We start from the raw sequence: 24,777 nt of genomic DNA on the forward strand, positions 1-24,777 counted from the left end.
AGCGCCCGCCGCCAAAAACTTGCTGCCCGCTTGTCAAACACCCGCGCGGCCGCTCCCCGCGCGCTCAGCCTTACAGCGCCCTAGTCCATGATCCAGCGACGTTCCATCACTAAATCCGTCCGTGGAACCCCGCCGCAAAGTGACAGAAGGATTGGCCGAGAGGGTAGAATAACTTGGCCACTTGACACCGGTAATGGCCCTCAGCTTGACTATCTATTTTTGACTACCTTGGAATGTTTCTGTCACCATCCTGCCCCATTCATTCCAAAATTGACGATTGGTCGGCTCGGACTCCAAGCTCGGAAACCAAAGCTGGATCCTTGGCTCAATTCTCGCATTCCAAGTGTCCGAGATTGCAGCCGGTTTTGCATTGTGCTAGGATCTACAAGTGCGTCTTGGGTGTCAAAAGAATCGGCAGCCGGAAGCACGAGCGACGAAATAGTCTGACCACCTTATGCTAGCTTAAAGTGGTACTTAGGCTACTTTATTTTAGCACTTTAAGTCTTGGAGGATGATCTTTCTGTTACCCTCCTGGTGTGGTATTTGGAGGATTCAATTCTGGAAGCGGGGAGGCTGTGTGAGACGAAATGGCACGATGGATGAACAAACTAGGATGGAATGTTGGACTTGTTGGGATATTTACGATGCGAAGATGTGTTAGTGAATAGTGTTGTGGTGTTGTGTATATAATTGATGTTCCCAACGCGCTGTAGTCGATTTGATCTACACACCATTCTCTCTTTACAATCCAACTTTATACCATCACATTCTCTATCGATGCCTTCCTTTCTTCAAATCGCAGCTGTAGCTGCAGGCGTCTTGACTCTCGTCGATGGCAAAGCGTGCCCTCCTCTGGGCCCCGTTTTCCCAGCGCCTCAATCCCCCAGCTCAAGTCCCTACATCAGGACCGCCAACAAAACTCTCAAAAAGACCCTCGACGCAAGAATTGGTTCTCAATTCAACACTTCCGGTGTATCAATCGCTGTGAAGTCAATCCACGAGGACGACTCTCTGTTTACGTACAGCTTCACACCCCCCAATCCAGGTTTGGGTACCGACAAAATCGATGAGGATACTGTTTTCAGAATTGCGTCTGGTTCTAAGCTTTTTACTGCTTTGGCGGCGAGGGTTAATGACAAGATTGATCTCAACGCTTCGGTGCTGAAGTATCTTCCTAAGCTGAACGAGACCTCGGGCAAGGATGATATTCTTTCGATGAAGTGGGAGGATGTTACCGTTGGATCGCTTGCTAGTCACCTTTCTGGTGTTGGTGTTGATAGTAAGTTATCTTTCAATGATGTGATGATTGATTCTAACTTGTCATAGTGGCTCAAGATCTCGGCATTGTTGGTTCTGAGCCTTGGGCTCCATTAGGTCTTCCTCCCATCGCCAAGGGCAAGGGACCCAACTGCTCTGGTCTCCCAGGCACAATTCCTTGTACCAGTGACGATCTTCTTGAGCAGGTCAATCTTCGACCTCCCGTCTACAGCCCCTTCACCAACCCCGTCTACTCCAACGTCGGCCACGCTCTCCTCGGACTTGTTCTCGAGGCAGTTGAGGACATGCCCTATGAAGACATCGTCAAGCGTGATATTCTTGATGTTGTGGGTATGAAGCATACTTATGTCGACAAGACTCCTCCTCAGAAGGATCTGTTCATTCCTGAGACGGAACCTACTTGGAACTCTACTCTCGGCGTGTTTGGATCGTGAGTTTCCTGATTTTGAGGTTTTGCTTGTATTAACATCTTTAGGGCCGGTGGTATTTTCTCTTCTGTCTCTGACATGCTTCTCCTCGCCGAAGGAATTCTCGCCAATAAGTTTCTGTCTCCCGTTGAGACTCGCAAGTGGATGAAGCCCGAAGCCAACACTGCTTCTTGGGGGTACCAAGTCGGCGGACCCTGGGAGATCCTCCGAGGCGACAACATCACATACGACGAACGTTTAATTGACGTTTACTCGAAGTCCGGAGATTTAGGTCTCTACCACTCTCAAACTGTCATGATTCCCGATTACGACATCGTCATCTCCATCATGACCGGCGGTCGCGAAGCCACCAAAGACCCCTACGTAACAGCCCAGATCCTCACCGCGGTCATCAAAACTCTCGTGCCTGCTATTGAGATCACCGGTAAATTAGACGCATATGATGCCTACGGTGGCACTTACGAGGACAAGGAGACCAACTCGAGCATCACCTTTACCCAAGATTTAGGCCCTGGGTTCAAGATCAAGAGCTGGCAGATGCGCGGCTTCGATGTTCTCAACCACATCGGTTCCTACAACTTCAACGCACTAGAGTCTGGCGCTTCTACCAAGACTGCTTACGTTGACGCGCGAGTGTATCCTAGCAATTTGGAGACTAAGGGTCAGAAGGCTTGGCGTGCGGTGTTTGACAAGACGCCTCCTGCGAACAACACTGAATCCGAGAAGGAAATTTTCTTCAAGGATGGAACTTGTCAGACTTGGTTTCAGCAGGATCGTATGGTGTACAACTACCTTCCTCTCGACCTCTTTGTGTTTATGGAGGGTGAAGATGGTATCGAGGCTGTTAAGAGTCCTGCTTTTAATATTACTTTGACAAAGGTACGTGAACCGGCGGAGAAGAAATCGGCGGAGGGTCAGACGAGTGGTGTTGCGGAGAGGGAGAGGTTTGGAGTGATGGGTTTCGCTGTTGTTATGGCTGTGTTTGTGATCTTGGGCTAATGGGTTTGTAGGTTGAGAGTGAACCGGAGTATTAGAGGGCTTGATGGAGGATTTTAATTTCTGTATATATCGTTGGGTACTTGAGTGGTCGCCATTAGATCCACCTGGATTCAAAGGCCTTGGTCACTTCTTCACACCACATACATACTTGTCAAGGTATTTGAAGAATTAGCCGCCGGGAGGATAAGAGACGAAATACTTTGGTTGCTTTATGTTAGCTTAGACTAGACTAGTTCACCACCACCCCGTACACCCCTAGACCCCGCACACCTTTTCCCACCTTAAAGCAATATCTTTATTATTTACTTTAAATACTAAAGAAAATAGCTATATAATAAAAAAACTTATTAATATATACTTTATACTTTATATTTTCTTATAAAGCTTAAAATATATTATAAATATTTTTAATAAACTTAATATAAAATTTTAAAGTTAAGAAATTTTAATATATTATAGATTTTCTTTATATATAACTATAAGTACTTTATTATATTAATTAAAATTATATAATATTTTTTTTTATATATTTTAATTAAAAGCTAACTTAAGTATTATAAATATATTTTAAAAGCTATAATATTTAAGTATTTATAAGTTTTTAAATTAATAATATATATTTTTAATATTATTTTAAGTTATAACTTTATATAATTTTAATAGATTTTTACTTTTGCTTTAATTATAAGTATTAATACTTATAATATAATATTTATATTTTTTCTTTTTATAAATAAATTAATTACTATTTAAATTATAAAAAAGACTTTTTATATATTTAAATTAAGCTTATATTCTATATAAGCTTATATAATATATATAACTTAAATTTTCTTATAAAATAATATACTATAAAGTTTAAAAGGATTATATTATATTTTATTTATATTAATATATTTTTCTTTTTCTTTTTAAATTAATAATAAAAAGTAAAATTTACCTTATATTTTTAAATATTATTATTTAAATAAAAAAAAAAGCTATATAAAGTTAATATAGTTTATTTAAAAGTTATATCTTATACTTTAATTTAAAATATATTATATACTATATATACTATATAATAATCTATTTATATTAAAGTAAAAGTATAATTTAATTATAAATATATATATTATACTTTTAATTAATATTATTATACTTATATATACTTTATATTTAAAACTTTATAATATATTTATAAACTATAAAGCTTAAATAAAATAATAAAGCTTTTTTTTTAATTTGAACTATTTTTTAATATTTTTATATAAATTATTTAAAAGTATTTTAAGTATTATAATCTTATATATTAAAATCTTAATTTAATACTATATAGTAAAATAGTAAAATTTAAAATATTTTTATATTAAAATATAACTTTTATTATATAAAAAGATATATTAGGTATATATATTATATAGCTTTAAGCTATTTTTATTTATTAATTAAAATATAGTCTTTTTATGTAAAGGTGTGCGGGGTCTAGGGGTGTACGGGGTGGCGGTGAACTAGTCTAGCGCTTAGACTACTCTACTGTATTTTAGCGCCCAAATCCTTAGACGATAGTGGTTCTGTTGCCTATTAGCCAAGTATATACGGACGAATGTAGTCGACACGGACATCCGTTCCTCGGCATCTAATCACATCATATTATGATCGACCCTTCAAACTGCTGAAACCATAAGGCTGACCAATAACCTCCTTTATGTCTTCTTCAATTCTGGTGCCTGGGAACTTGTCCTCGCTACAAACACAGCCCATGCAACAGCGGCCATCACAAGCGAATCAGCATCACCCTCAGGGGCGGTCTTAACCATTTTTATATAAGTGCAGTGGACCCCAACCAGTAAAAGGCGTATTTTGTCTGCAGGACTCAGGCGAGGCAACCTGTGCGAAAGAACCAGGGAGACGAAGTGAAACGGTTGTGACTCTCCCTTTTTTGTTTCTTATTATAATGCTGACTTCCTTCCCTTGTCCGTCTCTGTCAGATTCTCTTTTACTGTCAGATTAATCATTTAGGCTCCCTCTTTGTATCATTTTTATTACTTCAACCACACTCTTTTTACCCCAAGAACGCATTGTTTCTCGTTTTTCAATTTAATTGAACCCTCGACAGCCTATTTTTACCCTTTAATTGTTTCGTCTCTTCTTTGCATAATAATCATCCATGTAAGCGACACCCGTCAAATCTACCCGAAACCAATGGCGTCAAGCATTGACTAGACCCTTCAATCGCCAAAGCCCCGACTGACTTCGATTGTTTCTAGAATTCATCTCCATTTTAAACACCACAGCGCTTTACCATGACTGATCAAGTTGGCGAAGCTGGTCTTCACCATCTTCCCTTCCGCACCAAAGAATCATGCCAAAATGTATCCAGATTCCCAACCCGACATGGGAAGAGAGTACCCGAAAGTCTCAACTTTACTCGTCTACGCTCACCAACCGAGTCATCTATGAGCAGTATTTCTTCAGGCAATGTGCCTGATTCTGCGACTACGCATTCTCTTTCTACGCTGGCTAGTCCGATAAGTACTACATATGCTGCTTCGATTCAAGAACAGTTTGCTGCAGCGAAACTAGATGCGGAATCTAGACCTGCGAGTCGGATATGTCATCGTCATAATCCGAGTAGTGGCACTTGTTCGACTTTTGTGAATGAGGATGATGATGCGTTTGTTACGGGGTATCCCGAGTTCGATATCAAGATTCGGGGGATGAATGAGAGAGTGCGACCTGTTGAGCTTCGTCCTGCGAGGTAAGCCTTTGGAATTTCCATGCGCGATGTGTTTCTGACTCTCGCAGTCTTGTCAACTCTTTCATCAAAGAGGAACGCGTCCTCACACCTACAGAATCTCACCACATGGATACCCCAGACTTTGACGCCGATGAAGAAGACAATGAGGCCGTCACACCCGAAGACGCAAACCTAGTCCTCAACTACGCTCTCCAAGTCATCTACGGCGTCGATCTAAACGACACATCAATCCCCCAGTCCAAAGTCCACAGCCTGGTATCCAACTTCACAAAAGACATCTCCCAGCATATTTGGCAATCTGCCTCCGACGGCCAATTATCACACACATTATCAATGTCCAGTTCATCCTCCACACCCTCTCAGGACGCTGATCGTCGAAACAAGCGCAAGAAGCAGGGTAAACGAGAAGATGATGGCGATGAGTTTAGCGATGGTGAAGGATCTGGAATTTTACCGGCGAAGCGTCCGAGACCTAATCCCAAGGATGATGAGAATTTGAGACTGAGCTGTCCTTTTCGAAAGAGAAATCCTCATCGGTTTAACGTGAGGGATCATCACAGTTGCGCGATGACTTATTTTCCCAAGTTCGCAGAACTCCGGTGAGTTAGATATCCCCCCCTCGATGAGTTTTACTAACGTTTGGCGATAGACAACACATCGTCAAGCAGCATAAGCGCGACGATCCATCAGCCTACGTTTGCGATCGCTGCAGTCGAGATTTCTCTACACGAAAGGAGCTCCGTGATCATCAGCGTTTACCAAAGGAGTACATGTGTGATATCGCAGATGCAGACGCCGAGAGTGGAATCGATCCTCAAACTGCTACGAAGCTGCTCAGTAGGAAACGAGCGAGCGGGACTTCACCTGAGGTCCAGTGGAGGGAGATCTGGAATATTGTGTTTCCGGATGATGATGACAGTGATGTGAGACCTTATGGTGAGTACACATGAGATTTGGTTAATGGCTATGGACTGACATATCTAGAATACACACCTGTAATCGAACACTTCGAGATCTCAGCTAGATACAAAGAAGCCTTCGAAACCCTCAAATCATCTCTGATGGACAAAATCTCCAACCCAGCAACCCTCGAAACTCTCTCCACAAAATTCTACCAATGTTTCGTCGAAACACTCGACTCTTGCATCGCCAACGCACAAAACATGCCATACACAAATCGAAGCAACAAAAAGAACGAAATAACACGATCCCAAAACCCCCAAACCATCATTCAACGCAAGAGCCGTGAGATAATGCCCCGTCCTGACTCCGGTGTAATCCTAGACGATGGTTCGGAGAGCAGTAGTCTTGGTCATAGGGATAGTTTGAGGAGTAGAGATAGTTTACGGACAGTGGGGAGGGGAAGTCGAGTTCCTGAGACGGTGGTTGAGGTTCCTGCAGGGTTTGGAGAGTTACAGCCTTCCATACTGGGGCAGATGGACGTTGCGGATGTTACGGCTTGGAATAATGGGGTCATGTATCAGCCGATGATGGGTGATCAGGTGCCTATGGGGCAGCCGGATTATATGAACTGGGGGCAGATGTATCCTGGTTTTGATACCTTGGGGAATGGATTTACGGGGTTTAATGGACAGCAGTGAGGAAGTAATTCGCCGGGCTGGACCTGGCTGTATGAATAGTTATATCTTAATGGATTCACGTGTTACTTGACTTCTGATTGACATCCGTACTGTTGTTTGGTCTACTCATATACGAGATGTAGGTAACAGAAGAACCATCTTCTAAAACTGAAGGCACCGGAGTAAAATACCTAGCCTAAGTGCCGGTCTAAAGCTCTAGGCTAGCATAAGGTAGTTTGAATTATTTCGTCTCTTGTGCTTTCAGCGGCCAATTGTTCCAGCACCCTGAAGATTGGGGTAATCCAAGTTTACTGATGAGTAAAAGCTTCTCGAAACTCCCTTGGCCACCGATGCCGAAAGTGATCAAGAGCAGTTGTCCGAGTTGCAGGGAAGCGACTGACCCTGGGGACTAGTCTTGTCTCTTCAAGAAACCAGTGATAGGAAAAGCTTCCCCGCTTCAAACAAACCCAAAAACAAGCTTAAACATAATAACCTCGCGGAAACACTGGGAACACAAACAGAAGTTCGCTTTAACCCCGCCTTCCATCGCTCAAAATGCAACGCCGCGCGGATCGTAGCCCAAGTTGGAAGGTGAGCAAAGCCAGAATAACACGACGCCAAGCAATGACGCAGTAAGTTGTTGGGGTGTCAGAAAAGTTGGCCCGCAGGATCATAAGAGACGAAATGTTCGGGTCAATTTATGCGAGGTAAGGTTAGCAATTAGACTCCTTTGTTTTGTCACCCCAAGCCTTGCAGCATGCTTATCGTCCTTCTCCGCATACTGCATATTATTCTTAAGCGATAGAACTTCACATTCCTTTTTGAGATAGGTTCGATGCGGTGTAAGACCTAGCTTATCATGTTCTTGATGGAAAGTTCCCCGCTTGTTGGATCGATGAATAGGCCAAGACGGATGTTCGTTAGGTGGTGAGCAGTATAAATAGGTGCCCATATCGCATGTAGCATTGTGTTTTGTCACGGTACTTGAGGTGTCTTCTGGCTGTTTGTCATCATGTCTAGAACTCTAGCATCCGCCCTCCTCACGGCAGCATGCGTCTACGCGTGTCTGCCCGACAAGGACGAGCTTTCCCACCTCCGGGCTAAGCGCAACTCCCGCTCTTCTAGCAACGGTCTCACCAAACGTGAAACTGTTCCCTTCCCACCCATCCTCTCAGAAACTGAAACTCTCCTTGTCAACTCCTTCGACAACGTCTCCATCTCCGACTGGTCCCTCTACTACTCCTCTGGCTACCGTCTCGCAGGCCACAACCGTAGCCAAGCAGAATGGACACAGAATAAATGGTCCGAGCACGGCTGGGAATCTTGGATTGAGGAGTATTGGATTACGTATACTGAGCCCACGGAGAGTACGCTGAAGCTTGAGAGGGCTGACGGGAGTGGTTTTGAAGTGCAGAGGTTGGAGGATCCTTTGGAGGGGGATGCTCAGACCAGGAATCCTGAGGAAAAGGTTGCTTTTCATGCGCTTGCGGGTAGTGGCAGGGTTAATGCTGAATATGTCTACGTTGGGTAAGTCTGAGAGTCTGGCTGGTTGAGTGAAGCTAATCGTGGCAGACGCGGTGCCAAGGCGGACTTCCAGAAGTTGAAGGATCTCGGTGTTGAGTTAGAAGGGCGAATCGCTCTGGTTCAATACGGTGGCATGAACCGTGGTGTCAAGATCAAGAATGCTGAGGTAAGAAACCCAAAGAAGAGTAAGTATCAATTTGCTAACATCTGTGTAGGCAAACGGCATGATCGGCACGATCATCTACACCGACCCTCTCGAGGACGGTGAGATCACCGAAGAGAACGGCTACCTTCCATACCCCGGTCAGTAAAAACATTCCCCTTGAGTAAACTCATCTAACATCTCCTAGACGGCCCAGCTCGTCATCCTTCAGCCATCCAAAGAGGCAGCACCCGCTGGGGATCTCTCTCATTCGGCGACCCATCAACAATCGGCTACGCCTCGCACAAAGACGCCCCCAGAGCCGACATAACTCCTTACGGCCCCTCTACACCCTCAATACCCATCTCTCCCCGCGATGGCCTCCAGCTCCTGCACGCTTTGGATGGCCACGGTCTTTCCGCCGAGCAGGTCAACCGCACCAACTACAAGGGCGCTTTCTCCAACGTGACATACCACAGTGGCCCAGCACCCGGTGCTAAGCTGAACCTTGTGAATATCATGGATAAGAGACTAGAGCCTGCGTGGGATGTGCTTGCTTCAATCAACGGAACCAATGAGGATGAGTATGTCATTATTGGTAACCATCGCGATGGCTGGACGGGCGGTGGTGCGGCGGACGCTGTTTCTGGAGGTTCTCTTCTTATTGAGATGGCCAAGGCTTTTGGAAAGTTGGTTGAGAAGGGTTGGAAGCCTCGTCGAACCATGTAAGCCTCCCACCCTCACACTTGAGCCAAGCTAACATTGTATAGCATTCTTGCTTCTTGGGACGCTGAGGAATTCGGTCTTATGGGAAGCACAGAGTGGGTGGAAGATCATCTTCCCGAGTTACGCGAAAAGGTTGTGGCATACATCAACCTCGACACAGCCGTATCTGGTCCTCGCGCTGAGATCGTTGGTTCAGGTGAGATCCAGAAGATCGCTATCGAGACGATGAAGAAGGTCATCTATCCTGAGGGCTACGGTGCTGGACCTACACTTTACGATGCTTGGTTCAATGCTACCGAGGGCGTCCTTCCTGCTATGGGCAGTGGAAGTGACTACGCAGCATTCTACCATAACGGAATAAGCTCGGTAAGATAGCCATCCCACTTTCAATTTGCCAAACTGACGTTTTATAGCTTGACATTGCTGGAGGCCCAGGCCCCAAAGATCCCGTCTACGCTTACCACTCTCTCTACGACACTCACGACTGGATGACCAACTATGCTGACCCCGGTTTCCATCTTCACAAGGCAATGGGTCAATACGTGACACTCCTGACATACCACATCGCCGACGATCCCCTTATCCCCTGGGATATGACCCACGCCGGCTCAGCCCTACGAGACATCTACGAAGATCTCGAAGACAAACTCGAAGATCGTTTCTCCAACTACACCCTCGACTTGACCTCCCTCTCCGACGCAGTATCCGCGTTTGAGTCCGCAGGAAAGCGAATTGACAAAATCGCCAAACAAGCACTCGCTCTCAACGACACTGTTTTGTTAGCTGAGGTGAACACCAAGTTCAGAGAATTCAGTCGTGGATTTGCCAGTGAGGGGTTGTTGCCTGGTAGATACTCTTTCTACAATGTTGTTAGTGCACCCGGGTTGGAGAGTGGTTATGGAGCGGATGTTTTCCCGGCTGTGCAGGATAGTTTGGATCAAGGGAATGTTACGCAAGCTGAGGAGTGGGTTGAGAGGAGTGCGAAGGCTGTTTTGAGAGCTGCTGAGATTTTGAAGGTTGGAGAGTGAACCAAGCATTATACGAGGGAACATGAGAGACGAAATACTTTGGTCACTTTATGATAGCTTAGACTTGCTCTTAGACTACTTTCTTTCGGCTCCTCAGAAGAAGTCCCAATATATGGATGACTGCGCTCCTTCGTCTCCTCCTTCTTCGTCTTCTTCTTCGTCTTCTTCTTCAACATCGTCTTCGTCATCGTCTTCTTCGGTTCCAGCCTCCTCTTCAGCTGGGTTGGGAACCCATCCCACACCAGCGCCCTCAAGAAGATTCTACGATTTCATTAGCCATATGTTAAGCAACCTATACATAGGCAATACAAACAGGAGCTGCTGGACAGAGAACCCAGGACCCTACCCTCCCCCCAGTCCATATACCAAGATGGCGCGCAAGACTCGTCGGACTCATTTCTTCACCGCAAATGCGGCAACAGTGCGGCCGGAATTCATCGGCTGGTACTCTCATAGTCTTATACTCAGAGAAAAGCTCCGTTGATAGGTGACAGTAAAAACGGTCCTCAACCACTTGCTCTGCTTCAGCTTCGGCGGCAGCAAGGTCGGCTTCCATGTGCTCCTAGGCTTCATCGAATGTTGCATTGTCCCAGTCTAGGAATACAGATATTAGTTTCCAACAATATAAACAGTAAGTTAGAGCATACCGAAGGTTGTTTCTGGTGCAGGTTCTGGCTCAGGCTCAGGCACAGCCTCGGGGAAAAACTCCCACGGCGGGACGATCCTGCTCTCAGGCAGCGGCATCGGAAAGAGCATGACGGGGACTTGCTCCCCATTCGACGCGGTGATGGTGGTTTCTGGGATGAAATCTGAGTCTTTGTCCATTTCGATCGTTGAATTTGACTAAGTCCGCAAGCAAAGGAGGAACAGGACGCGTCTAGAAGATGGGTTTGTAGGATCAACAAACACGACTGGAATTTCTGGTAGGTAAGGAGTCCAAGGTGAATTGGTCAGCCAATCAGAGTTAGGTTGGATCGTGCTATGGAAATGGCAGTGCCACGGCAGTCCATGCATGACAGGTCTGGTGCATGCCGACAATAATCCTTAGGATGTCAGAAGAATTGGCCAAAGAGACGAATAGTTTGGTTATCTTATTAACCTTAGTTTAGCAATTAGAAGACTTTCTTAGCCTAAGCCTTAGAGAACAATTCTTCTGTCACCAATCTCACGATGGAGACAGAGGCCAAAGTCGAGAAACTTGACAGGCGGGTTACCACCTTGACCGATACCTCTGACGAGTTTTAACGAGAGGCATCCTCCATGGTCGATAGGCCCTCTACTAAATCGACAACCCGACAAAGGCTATTGAGAAACTCAGCACTAAGCTGGATGAAAAGACGCATGAGCTTGGCGGCCCTGAACTTCAATTGCGCAGAAAAGAGAAATTGGTTGGGACTAACTGGCCGTCCTCGGATAGTTGCTCTGCCTTTTCTTTCGGCGGCGGCAGAGTCGGCTTTGAGATAGACCTACTATTTTTCAAGGCTTGAATTCTCTAAATCGATTTAGATATCAGACGGGAAGAATTCCCACGGCGGGATAATTGCGCTGTAAGGAATAGGCATCGGGACTGGCAAGACCGAGCAGTGATTGTGATTTGGGGTATGGTAGAGTCCATATTGATGGTCGAAGTTGACGAATTCCACAAACAACTTTAGAGATACTAGTTGTAGGATCCAATTTAATTGCAATTTCGATCTATCTATTATTTTCTGCCTGTCGTTCAGTCCAACGCGGAAGGTGCGCCTTCCTCCATTGCTTACACCAGATCGTGGGGGGTCGGCCAGCCAATGACAGTCAATCTAGATCTCGCTGCCGAAGCGGGACGAGCCATGTGGCCCGTGCGTCAACGGTCCGGTCCATGACCGAACGCCGATAACGATAAGACACTGAACTTCAATTACACAGAAAAGAAAGACTGGACTTCATGGGTCAATCATTTCATCTTTCAGATGGAGGCTATCCTGTCTATTGTCTTGCCAGTTAAAGATCTGTGTCAATGTATAGTGTAACCGGAAACACGATCGACAATGCAAATATTTGAAAGCTTGCTTGTATTCGTAAACATCCGCTTCGTATCTAAGACAAGTAACATTCTGCTATATCATTCCTCTCATCATTCTCATAAAGCGAGCCTTACAGTATCCAATATTCTGGTACAAATCACGTGAAAGGGCTCCACTATAATCTGTGGTGAGCTTTCCAGTCTGCCACCTGATGGAATGTGGACAAACTTACTCGCTTGATATCTTCAACAACATCTTCCACAACAATATATCTAGTCAACCTCCTCCATGTAGGAGATATCCCTCGCACATTTCGGTCCGCCACACAACCATTCACCGTTAGGGAGCTTCTTGCAAGAGCACTGACGCTTAGCAAGCTCAGCATCATCAGGGAGACTTCGTGGCTATCTCGCAAATTAGAATCTCGTTCAGTAACACAATTGAGCAGACAAATACTTACACACTTCCTACCAGAGCAGATCCATTCACCAGCCACCTTCTTGCAAGAGCATTGTCTCTTCTGGAAGTGACTCTCATCGGGAAGAGCGCGTGGGCTATGAAGCAGGTTAGGGTCGCGTTCGATCTTCAGGCACAGGAAATTTCACTGACCAAGTCGTTCCAGAGCAAAACCACTCATCCCCGACCTTCTTACAAGAGCATCCGCGCTTCTCGAGATCGCCCTCGGTTGATGGGGCGGCGAGGGCGAGGGTGGAGAGGAAAGCGATGGCGACGGGAATGAACTTCATTTTGGCGGCTGAAGATTCTAAAAGCTAGTTTATGACTGAGAAAGTCTCTGAAAGGTATTTGCTGTTAATTTATTGTCTGTTGTGCTGTGGTCTGCTGTCGGTGGAGATGTTGTCTGGTTGTTGACAATTGATGTCGACACTCAGCTCTTTTATATACAACTCGACTACCAATGTGAGTATATCCCCAACGCCACTCTTAGCGACAATCAACAAAAGAACCCAAGCTATCAACTCAGCTATTCACGGTTTCGGAAGTCGGTCCAGTGATAAGTTGGCACTTTTGCGCTGTCGATTCCTGCGCTAAGCCCAAACCGGAAGGTGAAGCCATCTCCACTACCCGCGCGATACCCGTTGCCACGTACCTGGAGATTGTCAGCGTCGCATCAGACATGACTGATGGTGGAATGGACTGATCGAGACGAGCCTACCGATCTCGGACGCGGGGGGCAATTGGGGGGGTTCTGGGAATTTATGTCTGCCAAGACAATCCTTCACGCCAAAAGAGCATAGATTGGTTCATGCTTTACGAAAAAACTACAGAAGTTCTGCTGACAGGGTCGCGTAAAGCGAGAATAGAAGGTAGCACTGAGTTTATACGACTCTTAAACACGAACGGAATATCGCTGCGCTCAATCTATGGATTTGACTATCAAGCTGTCCCCAGATTAGTGGATACAAACCCGATAACCTTTCTTGCCACCCCGATATTGCTATCTAAGCGCTCTAAAATACGACCTTGTCCTAACCCGTAGGGCTAGGCAGGTCGATGAATGTATGCATGGTACCATATCCTCTCCTCAAAAACAAGGTTAATGTGGCAACTGACATTAGTGCCTGCCGAGGTGAAACGGACTGTCGGGATCACATCTGGATGTCAGTGTTGTGAGATATCAAGATCGCCCGCAGGGCGACAGATGGTGAGAGACAATCGGCGATTGCTGAACAGAGTTACTGCATTGAGATCCGGATCCAGTTCTATCCGGATCATCAAGCCTGTTCCTGTGATTACAGCTTCCAGTGTCGATAGAAAGAAGCGCAATGTCGTTACTGTTGCTCGTAGAGATTGTTGATGAAACCAGAAGGTGGCAATCCGGGATCTGGGGTATCTGAGCATTACTGGTGGTTGCATGGGCGGTCAGGTTAACAACTCGGTGGACATTTTGTAGTATTTCCCATCGTCGGCCCACCTCGCACGTAAGTGAGATTTTGGTTACTAAACCAGGTTGTCTAAATGATAGTCTAAGCCAGCATAATATGAGCAAATTACTCTATCCCTTAGGCTCTTGTCATCTAAACCTCTAGATACCTTGACTGCTGCGTAAGTCAAACGACGTTCTAACTGTTGAGAGTTTGAGAAGGGTAAATTTTATCACGAGAGTTCAAGGCGGGAAAAGATATGTAAAGTGAAACAAGTATCATTCCTATAAACATAAACCTGCTAGACAATTTACATACCAACGCCACCCATCCTCATCTCAATTTTCTCCAGCAAACTGCTTCACCTGCTCATCCAAATCGACCTTGTACAGCCAATCAACATCGAAAGGCTTAGTCTCAACCGCAACACCATCCACCTTGGGCATCCTCCTCTTATTAATCTCACTGTTCAACTCAATAATATTATCCACACGCTCTTGTCGTCCCTTTTGCCACTTATCTAGAGCCTCACTCAAACCCTTTCCTTGCGTAAGACCAAGAACACCAGCGAAGGTGTACACATCTTCGAAAGCCTGGTTCACTCCTTGTCCTGCAGTGGGAGGAATAGCATGTGCTGCGTCGCCGAGAATAACAACACGACTTTGCTTATCGCTTGCCCACTTCTCAAGCGTGGGAAGGAGATAGAACGGCCAGAGGTTGACTCGCTCAGGTGAAATATCGGAAGTAGCGTTGCTGACGATGGAGGGATAATCCTCCTTTCCCTCACGAAGAAAGTCAACGCACCATGTTTTGTCAGAGTTCATAGCCTTCCAAGCGTCACGACCTGGATCTTCACCGACAAACACCTTTTGCTTGCCGATGAGAACTTCTGAACCATCTGCCAACTGCGGTGCGATGACGAAAGCCCCGCGCTTCTCGTGCATGAATGTGGCGGGGAGTTTGTAATCGTGCTCCCCAAGCTGGCTTGTAGGCACAGCGGCTGTCACGCCAACCATGTTCGTGAACTTTGGCGCAAGATCGGGATAGAGATAAGATCTGACACGAGAGTGGATTCCGTCAGCGCCGATGAGAAGATCAGCGGTCTCTTCAGATCCATCCGTGAAACGCCAAGTAACACCACTCTCATTCTCTTCAACGACCTTATCAAACTTGCGACCGTACTCGACCTTAATGCCGGCGTCGCGGACAAGATCAAGCAGGACATTAATAAGTTCAAAGCGATAAACTCTAATCCCAGTGTATCCGTACTTCTGCTCATTCCCAAATTCGAATACATCAACGAGTGTATTGTCTTGTGATAGGAAGAAGAGTTCGTCAAATTTGTAGCTGTGGGGAAGCATGCGTTGAAGAACACCAAGTTTGTCCAAGGCGCGGAGGGAGTTTGGGGATAGCATTATTGCGCCGCCGATGTCGAGGGGCGCGGATGCTTGTTCGTATGATGTGCTCTTGATGCCTTGTTGGTGAAGGGCTAGAGCGAGGGAGAGACCTGAGAGGCCGGCACCGATGATGGCGACTTTGGGGGATGACATGTTGATCGTATTGAGGATTTAGGAAAGACTTTAGATTAAGGGTCTGATAGAGTTATAAAGTATGAGGAGTTTTAGGAGAGATTGTAGAATGTATGTTGGTATTGGCGGCTGGAGAGTTGATGGTTCTGATGCCAATATCCACTTCCTCACCCACCCTATATATACAAAAACCACGCCGCCAAAACCTCACCTCCAGATCCTTCCAATTTCCCTTTAAACCGTCTTACTCTCCCGGCAATTTCGGTCTTTTAGTAAATTCCCTCCATCAATAAGCATATTCGTAACACAAAGTGCCGTGCAATTCCGACCTCACCAATCATCTCTAGATCCGATCATTCAGCCCCTCAGACTATCGGCCGAGTGGTCTGACCCGGCCGAGACTGAACCAATGGAAGCCTTTAGAAAAGGGTTTCGGCCGAATAGAGGAAGCACAGCCTTCGTAGGATTGGCTAGCTCGTCTATTTCGCAATGGGCTTTGTCAGAAAGGTGTTAGTGCTGATTTCTAAGCCACTGGCTGAGTCTCGCATTTACAGTAACCACCCGGCCGAGCCTTCGGAGCCGGTAGTATCGGCCGGGTCTTAGGAGGCAGAACAGAGGAGTTTCTTGTATAAAGAAAGGCGATGGAAAGAGGCCAACAGCTTCTCTCATCATCAATCAATTCAGATTAATCACATCTCAGTCATACTATCTACCTCTCACAAGAATATCTACTCTTTGCATTCCCTTCAATCAGCACTTTTCTTCACAACCAACTCCATCAACATGCACTTCCTCATCATTGGCGCAACAGGCCGCAACGGCTCCCTAGTCGTCCAAGAAGCTCTCTCCTGCGGCCACACAGTAACTGCCCTAGTACGAAACACCAACACGAAGCTTCCCCCTCACACAAACCTCACCCTCGTCCAAGGGATACCCACTTCAGAGTCCGACATCATCAAGGCTCTCACGACTCCTCAACCTCCCCAAGTTGTTATCTCAGCTTTGGCACAAGTCAGGGTAACAGAGTCGCCTTTCGCGGCACTACGCCCTGACACAACACCTAATTTCATGGCCGTTAGCATGACCGCTCTTATCACCGCCATCAACAACGCCAACCTGCCCACCAAACCCAAGGTTATCGTCAATTCAGCTCAAGGCGCTGGTTCTTCTTGGCGATCTATGAATCTCCCCGGCAAATTGCTGTTTAGTCACGGCAGTATGGGCATTGGCCTAAAGGATCATAACGAAGTTGACCGGATTGTACGCGAGAGTGGCTTGACTTTTGTTCTTGCGCGTCCGGTCATGCTTGCGGAGGGTGAAGTAAGACCTGTCAAGGTCTGGCCAGATGATGGAAAGGGTTGTGCTTGGATGCCTAAGATTACGAGGGAGAGTGTAGGGAAATGGCTTGTTGATGCTGCTGAGACAAGTGAATTTGATGGAATGGCACCTGTGCTTACGAACTAGAAGGCGGTTTTGTATCTTCTATAGATTGTTTAATATTTTACATTGATCCTTCGTCTATACTATTCAGCCTTCATTACTGTTGCTTTAATCAATCGCGATAAGTATCCAGAAATCACACCAGTGTCCTGTTTCGTAGACCTTAGATTCACCTCTAAGACGACGTGCCATCTCCAAGACGAAGGAATGCCATCCGGAAATGTGGGTGCTGAAGTCGAGCAAGATCTAGCTCGACTGAACCTTTACGGAGATTGTCCGAGAAGAATAGATTGTCGTGTCATTGCGACGCTTGACCTTTTCTCGAATACTTTCCGTGATGTTCATACCAGGTCCCTCGAAGGAATACTCGCTTATGATAACATATGTACGTGTTTGAGTCGCTGGGTCAAATTCAGACAAATAAGTTACGACTTTTTTGAACAGCGTGTTGTCCGGCACTGTAGCGGTAGTGTCGTCCAGAAGGAAAATGAGGGTGCTGGACAGGGTGTCGGTGGTAGTGACGACTCGATTAACATCCATGATTGTGGTTATGACAGATGTTGTAGTTGTGCTTCTGGTGGTGGAGGCAAGGGGACTGAATGGAAGATGAAGGTTTGTATGACAGAGAAGGAAAGGAAGGATAATTTATACCCAGCTGTAAATACGAGAGAACAAAGGATCTTGTATATACCGAATTAGATGAATTCATTCAATGTCTCTGCAGCTTGAAGTCCGCCATCCAACAGGGGTCTTTGAGGACAACCATTGAAGGTTGAAGATGCAACTAATGTTTGTGGTTTCACGACTTGATTATTAAACAAAGAAAGAAAGCTAACCCAATATTATCATTCGAAAAGGCCAGGAAAATGCAAATTTCGCTGACAGTCTTTGAGAAGCTTCTGAAAGATAACCCGTTGACCCAGATCCAGTTGACGCGACCAGAAAGAGAGGCAAAGGATTGTAAATAGTTCACATTGGCATCTTATCACAACTGAAAGACACAACAACCTTTCGAAATGCCTTCATCATTTATCCTTTGTTCCTCTGCAGCACTAGACTAGGTCATGGTACGGCTAATTACTACCCCAGCAAGTTTGTACCTACTGCTTTGTCAGTCCCCCCATAGTGAGACCCTCCGCTCCTCCGAATGACTATGAATAGATACCCTCATCGCAACGATATGTATCCAGACGGCAATGACTGTCCTCTTGCCACTTTTTATTGGAGTAGACGCATCTCCAAAATGGTGTAAAAAGAGGGTTGCAAGTACCGCTGACCCGGCTCAAGTAGTAGTTGTTACTTGATTGTTATTACGCAAAGAAAAATCAACAACAACAACTGCCAAGATGGCCGAGTGGTCTAAGGCGCTGCACTCAAGATATTATCTTACCTGTTTACCAGGGTATATTGCAGTATCGAAAGATTCTTGGGTTCGAATCCCAATCTTGGCAAGATAGAAATTATTTTTGTTTTTAAATTTTTGCGCCCATCTTAGCGTAAGTGTGAGATTGTTTCCGTGGAGTTAAAGCAGTCATGGTGTGTCATCAAAAGTGTAAATATCTTCAGAAACCTTATTTGATGGTCTGAGATTGCCTTACAGCGACCAGGTCCAATCGGGCAGAACCTTCCGTCTTGATCCTACTTCGAGACACGTTTGATAGTCCTTGCCATAGAAGAGTAACTGGAATAAGAGAACGTGGTGTCGTAAGTAGATTCGATGTTTTGAGAAATGTGACTAGTCTTCATTTCTGGCTCTTCATTATAAAGCTTTTTGTTCGTGATTTGAGTCATTGTTTGAGTCTCTGGGTCGAACTTGGTCAAGGAGGCCTCGCCCTCTGCACGCTTGATCTCATTTGTCATGATGAGAGTAGCTGTGATAGTTGTCCTGTTGGTTTGGAAGTTGTCAGTCTCGGAGGATGGATGATGTATGATAGAGGAAGAAGATTTCATGACGAGAACAGAAGAGAGGTAGCGCAATTTATAAAGAAAGAAAAAGCTTGAAGATAACAAGCATTTGGCCCGACTGAACCTTATGTGGGGATAGGACAGAACAAGCTTTTGTGTATGCATTGAAGTCATAATCCTTCAAAAGTGTAAGTAGGTGAAGGAAAACCCTGTCCCGAACGTCATACTGGGAATAGGTAAAACCTTCTAACAGAGATAAGACGCGTAATATTCATTAATGCGGCAGGTATCACGGTCTATAAAGAATGCTTGTAATTTAAATAGTGCTAAGTGTATTTATAGCTAGCTATTCAGCTTTCAGGATAACTCTCCTGTAGGTAGCCAATGGCTGCTCTGTCGCATCGCGAACAGCAAAGATGATGTGAAGAGTCTGGAACTTGGAGTTAGTACGTATGCAATTACCATGTCGGATAACACTTACATCATTGAGCTTCTTCGCTGTCTCCAGCCTGACAACACTCCCATTAGTCTCGATGTTGGTGACGTTAACATTCGGACTCTGCGTCGTCAAGATAGGTTCCATCTTCAAAGACGGATCAAATCCCTCAAGCCCTCGTCCATACTCCCCAGGCTCCCTATAATGGAACCAGTCATACTTAAGCTCATCACCATCAGGATCCCAACTTTCGGATCCATCGAGAACAATACTCTCACCAGGCTTGTACTTCAGCTCAAGAGGCACAGGCCCACAAGATCCATTGACCACAACAACAGGATGATGGTTATTCTCAGAATAATTGCCGTTGACAGTCCACTTCATTCGAGCAGCAAAGTCAAACTGGTAGTCCTCCCTCCATCGCCAGATCGTGGCGAACTTGCTAATAAAGCTTTGTCCGTTCTTGCCAACGACGTAGTCGCTCGTATCAGCGTATACGTTAGATTGGCCTGATTGATCAAGAAGAGTGTAGCGGCCACCCCAGCTTCCCCAGTCTGGATGGTTGATATCGCCGAGGCCGTTCTGGACGAGGGGGAGATAAGCGGGTGTGTCGCCTTCCATGATGAACGTCCAATTCAAGTAGTGCGAGCCTAATGGTCCAAGTCGAATGTTCTTTTCGAGCCAATCGTTGGAGACCAGACTTGAGTCGGGGCCGCCTTGGTCGAAGTGTCGGTATTCTTCGCCCGAGATGCCATTCCACGCTGCTACTGTGTACTCACTGAACCCAGTGAGAGAAGTAACGTAGAAGAGCTGAGGATATCTTAATCGAAGCCACACACCAGTATCATCTTGATCAGAAATGGCGTAGACGCGTAATTTCTCAACGAAGGAGTCCACATCGGATTGGGATCTCTTCCGGGAGACTTCTTGGAGGGCCTCGGCGAGGATCGCAGGTCCACCCCACACCGAGACGACGAGAGGATCTTCGGTGCTTGACTCATCGACTGCTTTAATCAGAGCCTTGCCAGCATCACTGATTGTCATGTTGAGTGACTTTCGTCCGTAGACTGGATGGCCTTTGTGCACTCTGTCGAGTAGATATTTGTGCGAAGGGTAAGGTGCAGACGAAGGGACGTTGGCGCTGAGGTTTCCGACGACCTTTTTGTAACCGTCCAGCACACCGACGACAGCTTCGTAGTCGATCTTATCCTTCATCCATGTTGAGGTGGTTACTGCGATGCCCCGAATGTCCATCTCATTGGCGTAGGTCAACAGTCGAACGAGACTCATCTGATCATCAGGCTCATTGCTGATGTCTGTAAGAACGAACAGTCTGTGCTTGTGCTCCGTTCGAGATGTCGCGCATTGCTTCTGTAAGCTAGGCGCTGCGCAAACTTGAGGCAGCGCGTTGAACAGAGCGAAGGCCCCGATGAGTTGAGTAAACATGACTGGCGTAGTAAAGTTTTGCGCAACTGAACCTACAAGATCCATCGCCATTGCGGGAAATTCTTGGCTCTATATAATGTGCCGATCGTGACATCGGCGGTAGAAGTACTTACCGGATGGAGTAACTTGGTATATCGAGACGTCAAGACTCCAGGAAATCCCCACACTGTCCTGATGATGATCTCCACCTAGCTCGAGAAATTGATGGTTTGGTAGCATCGCGTGGATTGAAACCAAGGAACAATGCGGGGAAGAACATGTTCGCCTAAACTCCGCAACTACGTTATTTGACCGTGACGCAGATGAATTGAAGTCGGGATTCTTTCCGACCTTTCCAACATATTATTGGACATTTTACCTTGCGACCTCTAGATTACTAGACTGCATTCTGATCCATACACTGTAATTCCTGCGCGTATACGCGTATCCAATGCCTCGCCAGGGAACCAGAAGAATCGCATGTTTAGAGCGCAAGAAGACGAAACATTTCGGTCGGTTTATGGTAGTTTAGACCAGCATCGGGGTCAACTTATTATGGCTCCCTAACCCTTACAATAATCTCATGTTACCCAGTGGTCACTCTCTTCAATCAAGCCGCATTCGATCAAACCGTTCTCAGTGGAATACGTAAAGGTGTGTCTGGAGAGCTTGCCGTAGCGAGCTGAGTGGTTCGTTTTGGCGAGCTCGCCTGTGTTTCGGCGGTGCGCTTATCGCTATCCTCGTTACGACGCTTCTTTGCGGCTTGATAGGAAAAAGAAGAATTTCTGTAGATAGGTATGGAAGGAATGGTTGAGAAACGGTACATCGTGTGCACGCCGCCTGTAGCGGCGGGGGAGAACCTGTCATGCGGTGTTATATCTTCAAACTGGGACAGATGGGCGGTGAATGTGAGCAAGCGATATACCTCTCCGCCCGGCTGTAATTACTCCACTCTCCTACTTGTTTGATTTGATAGTATCTTGAGGCTATCACCGTTGGTCATAGCGCGAGCTTGCCTATGCGCAACTTAAATGTACATTATATCATTTACTTTCATCGGTTCCCGATTACCAACCACTGTCATCTTTTAATGATTTCAGGAAATGCTTTCATTCCTATTCTGTAACAAATCTACTATGAAATCCTTCATCCATTTCTCTTGGTATATCATAATCCCTCATTTCCCAATTCTTACTTAAGAAGTCTCCAGGAACCAGTCTCAGCCCAGATTCTAGCATACCACTGATGCAGTTCCGTCATCCAACCAGGCATAGGTCCCTTGTTTCCCGCAACCTTTCCTTCGCTTGAGAAAAGGACGCTCTTGAGGCGCAGCTCAACCTCCTCATTTTGCTTGTCGATGGTGGCGCTGATCTGGAAAAGACCGTCTGAGGGTCGGAATGGCTGGTTGCGAGGTGAGTCGCCGCAACGAACGGTGATGGACTCCTTAGTTTTCTCGACCACTTCAAAGTGATCATTAAAAGTGGTGCCTCTGTCGTAAGTGCTTGTGGCGAGTTGTTCGGGATCCCAGAGTTGGCCTTCTGTCTCAGGACCGCGGTACTTGAGGCTGAGATACCTGCGCTGGATAGCGTAGCCTGAGCATGTAAGTCAATAAAAGATCAATATATATTAGTAATCATAAGCTTGGCAAGTACGTCCTTGAGCATATTTCATCTCAAAAACCATAGATAGTCAAGTTCATGATAGGTGAGGTACTTACCCCAACCACTCCAAACACCACGACAAAACTCCAACGCAAGATCGCCATTCTTCTGCAAAAGCTCAGGCTTAATCTTCTCTAGAGGAATTCTCTTGATAACAACATCCTGAGTAGCGGGGTTTCCGTTGGGATTGGCTCTTCGGAAGAGTCGTGAGGACCAGATGGGATCGTTGGCTGGGAGCGGGGAGATGACGGGGTTTTGCGAAGCGAGGTATGCTGCGCCTGTGGATGTGGCGAGCAGACTTGGCATTATAGCCTTTCTTGCTATGCGGAAGATGCCCATTGTTGCGGTGAGTTGTGACTTTTGGTGAGGGATGTTGAGGTTGAGAGATAAGAATTCAATCTTGATCGGCATTTCTCGCTCGTTGGTTGGAGTGGGGAAACGCTGTAACACCCACTTTTTGATTGGTAGAGACAAAATGGGTCATGCGACCAAGCTGCATAAAATGTGGCTGGAAATAGTGAAGGATCACATGTTATAACCGTCAATTTACCCTGCATCAAATGATGAATTGGCGAGTGAAAATCTAGAACAGAGCAAGATGGCCTGATCGTTATAATATAGTGGCATAAATGTAACTGATAAAGAAATGACTGCACTCATTTTTCTTGATCAACAGTCGAAGAAATGAAGGTTTGTCGAGAAGCCATTCGGGAAACTGGGTGCTACAAACATTATACTTCACTATCATTGGAGCAATTTGTTAAAAGTGAGAAGTGTGTTGTTGAGCTGTTTAACCTGCATTGATCTTGGAGGAGATTCAACTGTAATAAACAAAGAAGTGATAGGATAAAAAAAGTAATAAAAAAAAAAACCTGTAGGCACTAAAAGCAACTAAGCCACCCGGAAGCTTTTGTGTAAGCTTCCGCGGAGGGTTTCTACTTTTCAGTACAAAACGGAGGAACTCAGCAGGGAATATACCGGTCGTGGATAACTACTTAAGAGTTGCAACCTTATAAACCGTCCGCCTCGGAATGATGAGTGAACAGGTATTCCTCCGACTTCCGAACTCCAGCGACATCACTAATCGGAAAGCGTTTACCATGGTTCAATACAAAATATAAATATGCGAACCTGTTACAATATGCCAATGGTGTTATCTTAAAGTCGTGTTTTAACCCTGCCACCATGTCGTCCGCCCCAAAGCTGACAGCCGTTGAGCACTTTAATAAGACCGCAGACAAGTACGAGGCCACCACTGGTGGAGCTACTCGTGAACTCGCGCATCATGCCATCTCCTCCATTGCGGACCTAAAGTCTGACGTCTGATTCCATGATACTCGACAACGCATGCGGCACCGGTATCGTCACTGACATCATCCTCAAGTCCGGAATCCAGCCTGAGATCCACGCCGTCGACGTGGCGGAGAATATGGTCAACATTGCTAGAGGTCGGTTCTCCTCCCACACAAACGTCCACGCGGCCGTCATGGCCGGGGAGGAACTTTCCTTTCCCGATGACACCTTCACCCATTCCATTACGAACCTCGGCCTCATGTACTTCACCGACGCCGGCAAGGGTGCTCGGGAGATAGCGCGCACACTTCACCCCGATGGAATAGCCGTCGTCACCGGCTGGACGATGATGGGACATATCAAGATTATTCAGGAGGTTCAGGCGCAGATCCGCCCTGACGATACGCCGTTCAAGCCGCCTGTTGCGGACATATGGCTCGACCCTGAGCATACCAAGGCCGTGCTGTCAGGTGCCGGGCTCGACGTGCATACCACCACTGCGATTGACGTACATCTGGGAGCCCAGACGGCTGAAGGAGTCGCTGGTCTCTTAATCCATGGGTTCGGTGCCAAGGTGTTTGGGTCTTGGAGCGAGGAGGAACAGGACAAGGGCGCTGCGGTGATGAAGAAGATTGTCCGGGAGCGGGCGGTTCCGTTCACTAGACCCTCAGGCCCCGGCGTCGGTATTAAGGCGAGAGGAACTATTTTTATTGCGCGTAAAGGATCTGGCCGAGTGCTACCTTTTTGAATTTAGTCC

General features: G+C 46.2%; 11 protein-coding genes and 1 non-coding gene across 12 annotated transcripts; 6 read left to right on the plus strand and 6 right to left on the minus strand.

The window, feature by feature from the left end:
• Positions 1-777: 777 nt before the first annotated feature.
• On the plus strand, positions 778-2,705 carry B0J16DRAFT_267993 (beta-lactamase/transpeptidase-like protein; the record flags this gene model as incomplete). Its single annotated transcript, XM_046123469.1, has 3 exons — positions 778-1,279; positions 1,327-1,708; positions 1,754-2,705. The coding sequence occupies 3 exons, from the start codon at positions 778-780 to the stop codon at positions 2,703-2,705; spliced, it is 1,836 nt and encodes a 611-aa protein (XP_045983717.1).
• A 1,858-nt stretch (positions 2,706-4,563) lies between these two features.
• On the plus strand, positions 4,564-7,112 carry B0J16DRAFT_287987 (uncharacterized protein). Its single transcript, XM_046124150.1, has 5 exons — positions 4,564-4,856; positions 4,955-5,445; positions 5,493-6,044; positions 6,095-6,381; positions 6,430-7,112. Exons 2-5 carry the CDS (start codon positions 4,991-4,993, stop codon positions 7,044-7,046), a joined length of 1,911 nt encoding a protein of 636 aa, XP_045983718.1. The 5' UTR covers positions 4,564-4,856; positions 4,955-4,990; the 3' UTR covers positions 7,047-7,112.
• A 925-nt stretch (positions 7,113-8,037) lies between these two features.
• On the plus strand, positions 8,038-10,445 carry B0J16DRAFT_399976 (uncharacterized protein; the record flags this gene model as incomplete). The annotated part of the gene is made up of 6 exons (XM_046132479.1): positions 8,038-8,552; positions 8,598-8,715; positions 8,765-8,852; positions 8,900-9,416; positions 9,462-9,783; positions 9,831-10,445. 6 exons carry the CDS (start codon positions 8,038-8,040, stop codon positions 10,443-10,445), a joined length of 2,175 nt encoding a protein of 724 aa, XP_045983719.1.
• A 93-nt stretch (positions 10,446-10,538) lies between these two features.
• On the minus strand, positions 10,539-10,842 carry B0J16DRAFT_385133 (uncharacterized protein; the record flags this gene model as incomplete). The annotated part of the gene is made up of 2 exons (XM_046131479.1): positions 10,539-10,706; positions 10,759-10,842. 2 exons carry the CDS (start codon positions 10,840-10,842, stop codon positions 10,539-10,541), a joined length of 252 nt encoding a protein of 83 aa, XP_045983720.1.
• Positions 10,843-11,007: 165 nt separating this feature from the next.
• On the minus strand, positions 11,008-11,270 carry B0J16DRAFT_385134 (uncharacterized protein; the record flags this gene model as incomplete). Its single annotated transcript, XM_046131480.1, has 2 exons — positions 11,008-11,039; positions 11,093-11,270. The coding sequence occupies 2 exons, from the start codon at positions 11,268-11,270 to the stop codon at positions 11,008-11,010; spliced, it is 210 nt and encodes a 69-aa protein (XP_045983721.1).
• Positions 11,271-12,403: 1,133 nt separating this feature from the next.
• Positions 12,404-13,371, minus strand: B0J16DRAFT_343200 (uncharacterized protein; the record flags this gene model as incomplete). Its single annotated transcript, XM_046127993.1, has 3 exons — positions 13,058-13,371; positions 12,909-13,002; positions 12,404-12,852 (listed from the first exon to the last, which is right to left on the minus strand). Coding segments are annotated over exons 1-3 (359 nt in total), but the record flags the coding sequence as incomplete, so codon positions are not given.
• A 1,240-nt stretch (positions 13,372-14,611) lies between these two features.
• B0J16DRAFT_399979 (uncharacterized protein) lies at positions 14,612-15,987 on the minus strand. Its single transcript, XM_046132480.1, has one exon. It carries the CDS (start codon positions 15,879-15,881, stop codon positions 14,670-14,672), a length of 1,212 nt encoding a protein of 403 aa, XP_045983723.1. The 5' UTR covers positions 15,882-15,987; the 3' UTR covers positions 14,612-14,669.
• A 656-nt stretch (positions 15,988-16,643) lies between these two features.
• B0J16DRAFT_267898 (uncharacterized protein) lies at positions 16,644-17,324 on the plus strand (the record flags this gene model as incomplete). The annotated part of the gene is made up of 1 exon (XM_046123462.1): positions 16,644-17,324. One exon carries the CDS (start codon positions 16,644-16,646, stop codon positions 17,322-17,324), a length of 681 nt encoding a protein of 226 aa, XP_045983724.1.
• Positions 17,325-18,640: 1,316 nt separating this feature from the next.
• Positions 18,641-18,751, plus strand: B0J16DRAFT_t144. Its single transcript has one exon. It is a non-coding gene; the product is annotated as a tRNA-Leu (tRNA).
• Positions 18,752-19,534: 783 nt separating this feature from the next.
• Positions 19,535-21,105, minus strand: B0J16DRAFT_287993 (uncharacterized protein). The gene is made up of 2 exons (XM_046124151.1): positions 19,687-21,105; positions 19,535-19,635 (listed from the first exon to the last, which is right to left on the minus strand). The coding sequence occupies exons 1-2, from the start codon at positions 21,085-21,087 to the stop codon at positions 19,552-19,554; spliced, it is 1,485 nt and encodes a 494-aa protein (XP_045983725.1). The 5' UTR covers positions 21,088-21,105; the 3' UTR covers positions 19,535-19,551.
• Positions 21,106-22,012: 907 nt separating this feature from the next.
• On the minus strand, positions 22,013-23,111 carry B0J16DRAFT_415364 (uncharacterized protein). The gene is made up of 2 exons (XM_046133520.1): positions 22,784-23,111; positions 22,013-22,658 (listed from the first exon to the last, which is right to left on the minus strand). Exons 1-2 carry the CDS (start codon positions 23,064-23,066, stop codon positions 22,258-22,260), a joined length of 684 nt encoding a protein of 227 aa, XP_045983726.1. The 5' UTR covers positions 23,067-23,111; the 3' UTR covers positions 22,013-22,257.
• An 801-nt stretch (positions 23,112-23,912) lies between these two features.
• Positions 23,913-24,768, plus strand: B0J16DRAFT_399987 (S-adenosyl-L-methionine-dependent methyltransferase; the record flags this gene model as incomplete). Its single annotated transcript, XM_046132481.1, has 2 exons — positions 23,913-24,047; positions 24,112-24,768. 2 exons carry the CDS (start codon positions 23,913-23,915, stop codon positions 24,766-24,768), a joined length of 792 nt encoding a protein of 263 aa, XP_045983727.1.
• Positions 24,769-24,777: the final 9 nt, after the last annotated feature.

The sequence above is a fragment of the Fusarium flagelliforme genome (assembly GCF_020744385.1).
Source record: "Fusarium flagelliforme strain FIESC 12 MPI-CAGE-AA-0113 chromosome Unknown B0J16scaffold_4, whole genome shotgun sequence".
Lineage (NCBI taxonomy): Eukaryota > Fungi > Ascomycota > Sordariomycetes > Hypocreales > Nectriaceae > Fusarium > Fusarium flagelliforme.

Coding starts and splice junctions, on each gene's coding strand:
- B0J16DRAFT_415364 (XM_046133520.1), bottom strand. CDS start 23,066: ATGGGCATCTTCCGCATAGCAAGAAAGGCTATAATGCCAAGTCTGCTC. Junction 22,659..22,783: donor TGGTGTTTGGAGTGGTTGGG/GTAAGTACCTCA, acceptor TTACATGCTCAG/GCTACGCTATCCAGCGCAGG.
- B0J16DRAFT_287993 (XM_046124151.1), bottom strand. CDS start 21,087: ATGTTTACTCAACTCATCGGGGCCTTCGCTCTGTTCAACGCGCTGCCT. Junction 19,636..19,686: donor CAGCGAAGAAGCTCAATGAT/GTAAGTGTTATC, acceptor TCCAAGTTCCAG/ACTCTTCACATCATCTTTGC.
- B0J16DRAFT_287987 (XM_046124150.1), top strand. CDS start 4,991: ATGACTGATCAAGTTGGCGAAGCTGGTCTTCACCATCTTCCCTTCCGC. Junction 6,045..6,094: donor CCCAAGTTCGCAGAACTCCG/GTGAGTTAGATA, acceptor GTTTGGCGATAG/ACAACACATCGTCAAGCAGC. Junction 6,382..6,429: donor CAGTGATGTGAGACCTTATG/GTGAGTACACAT, acceptor TGACATATCTAG/AATACACACCTGTAATCGAA.
- B0J16DRAFT_399979 (XM_046132480.1), bottom strand. CDS start 15,881: ATGTCATCCCCCAAAGTCGCCATCATCGGTGCCGGCCTCTCAGGTCTC.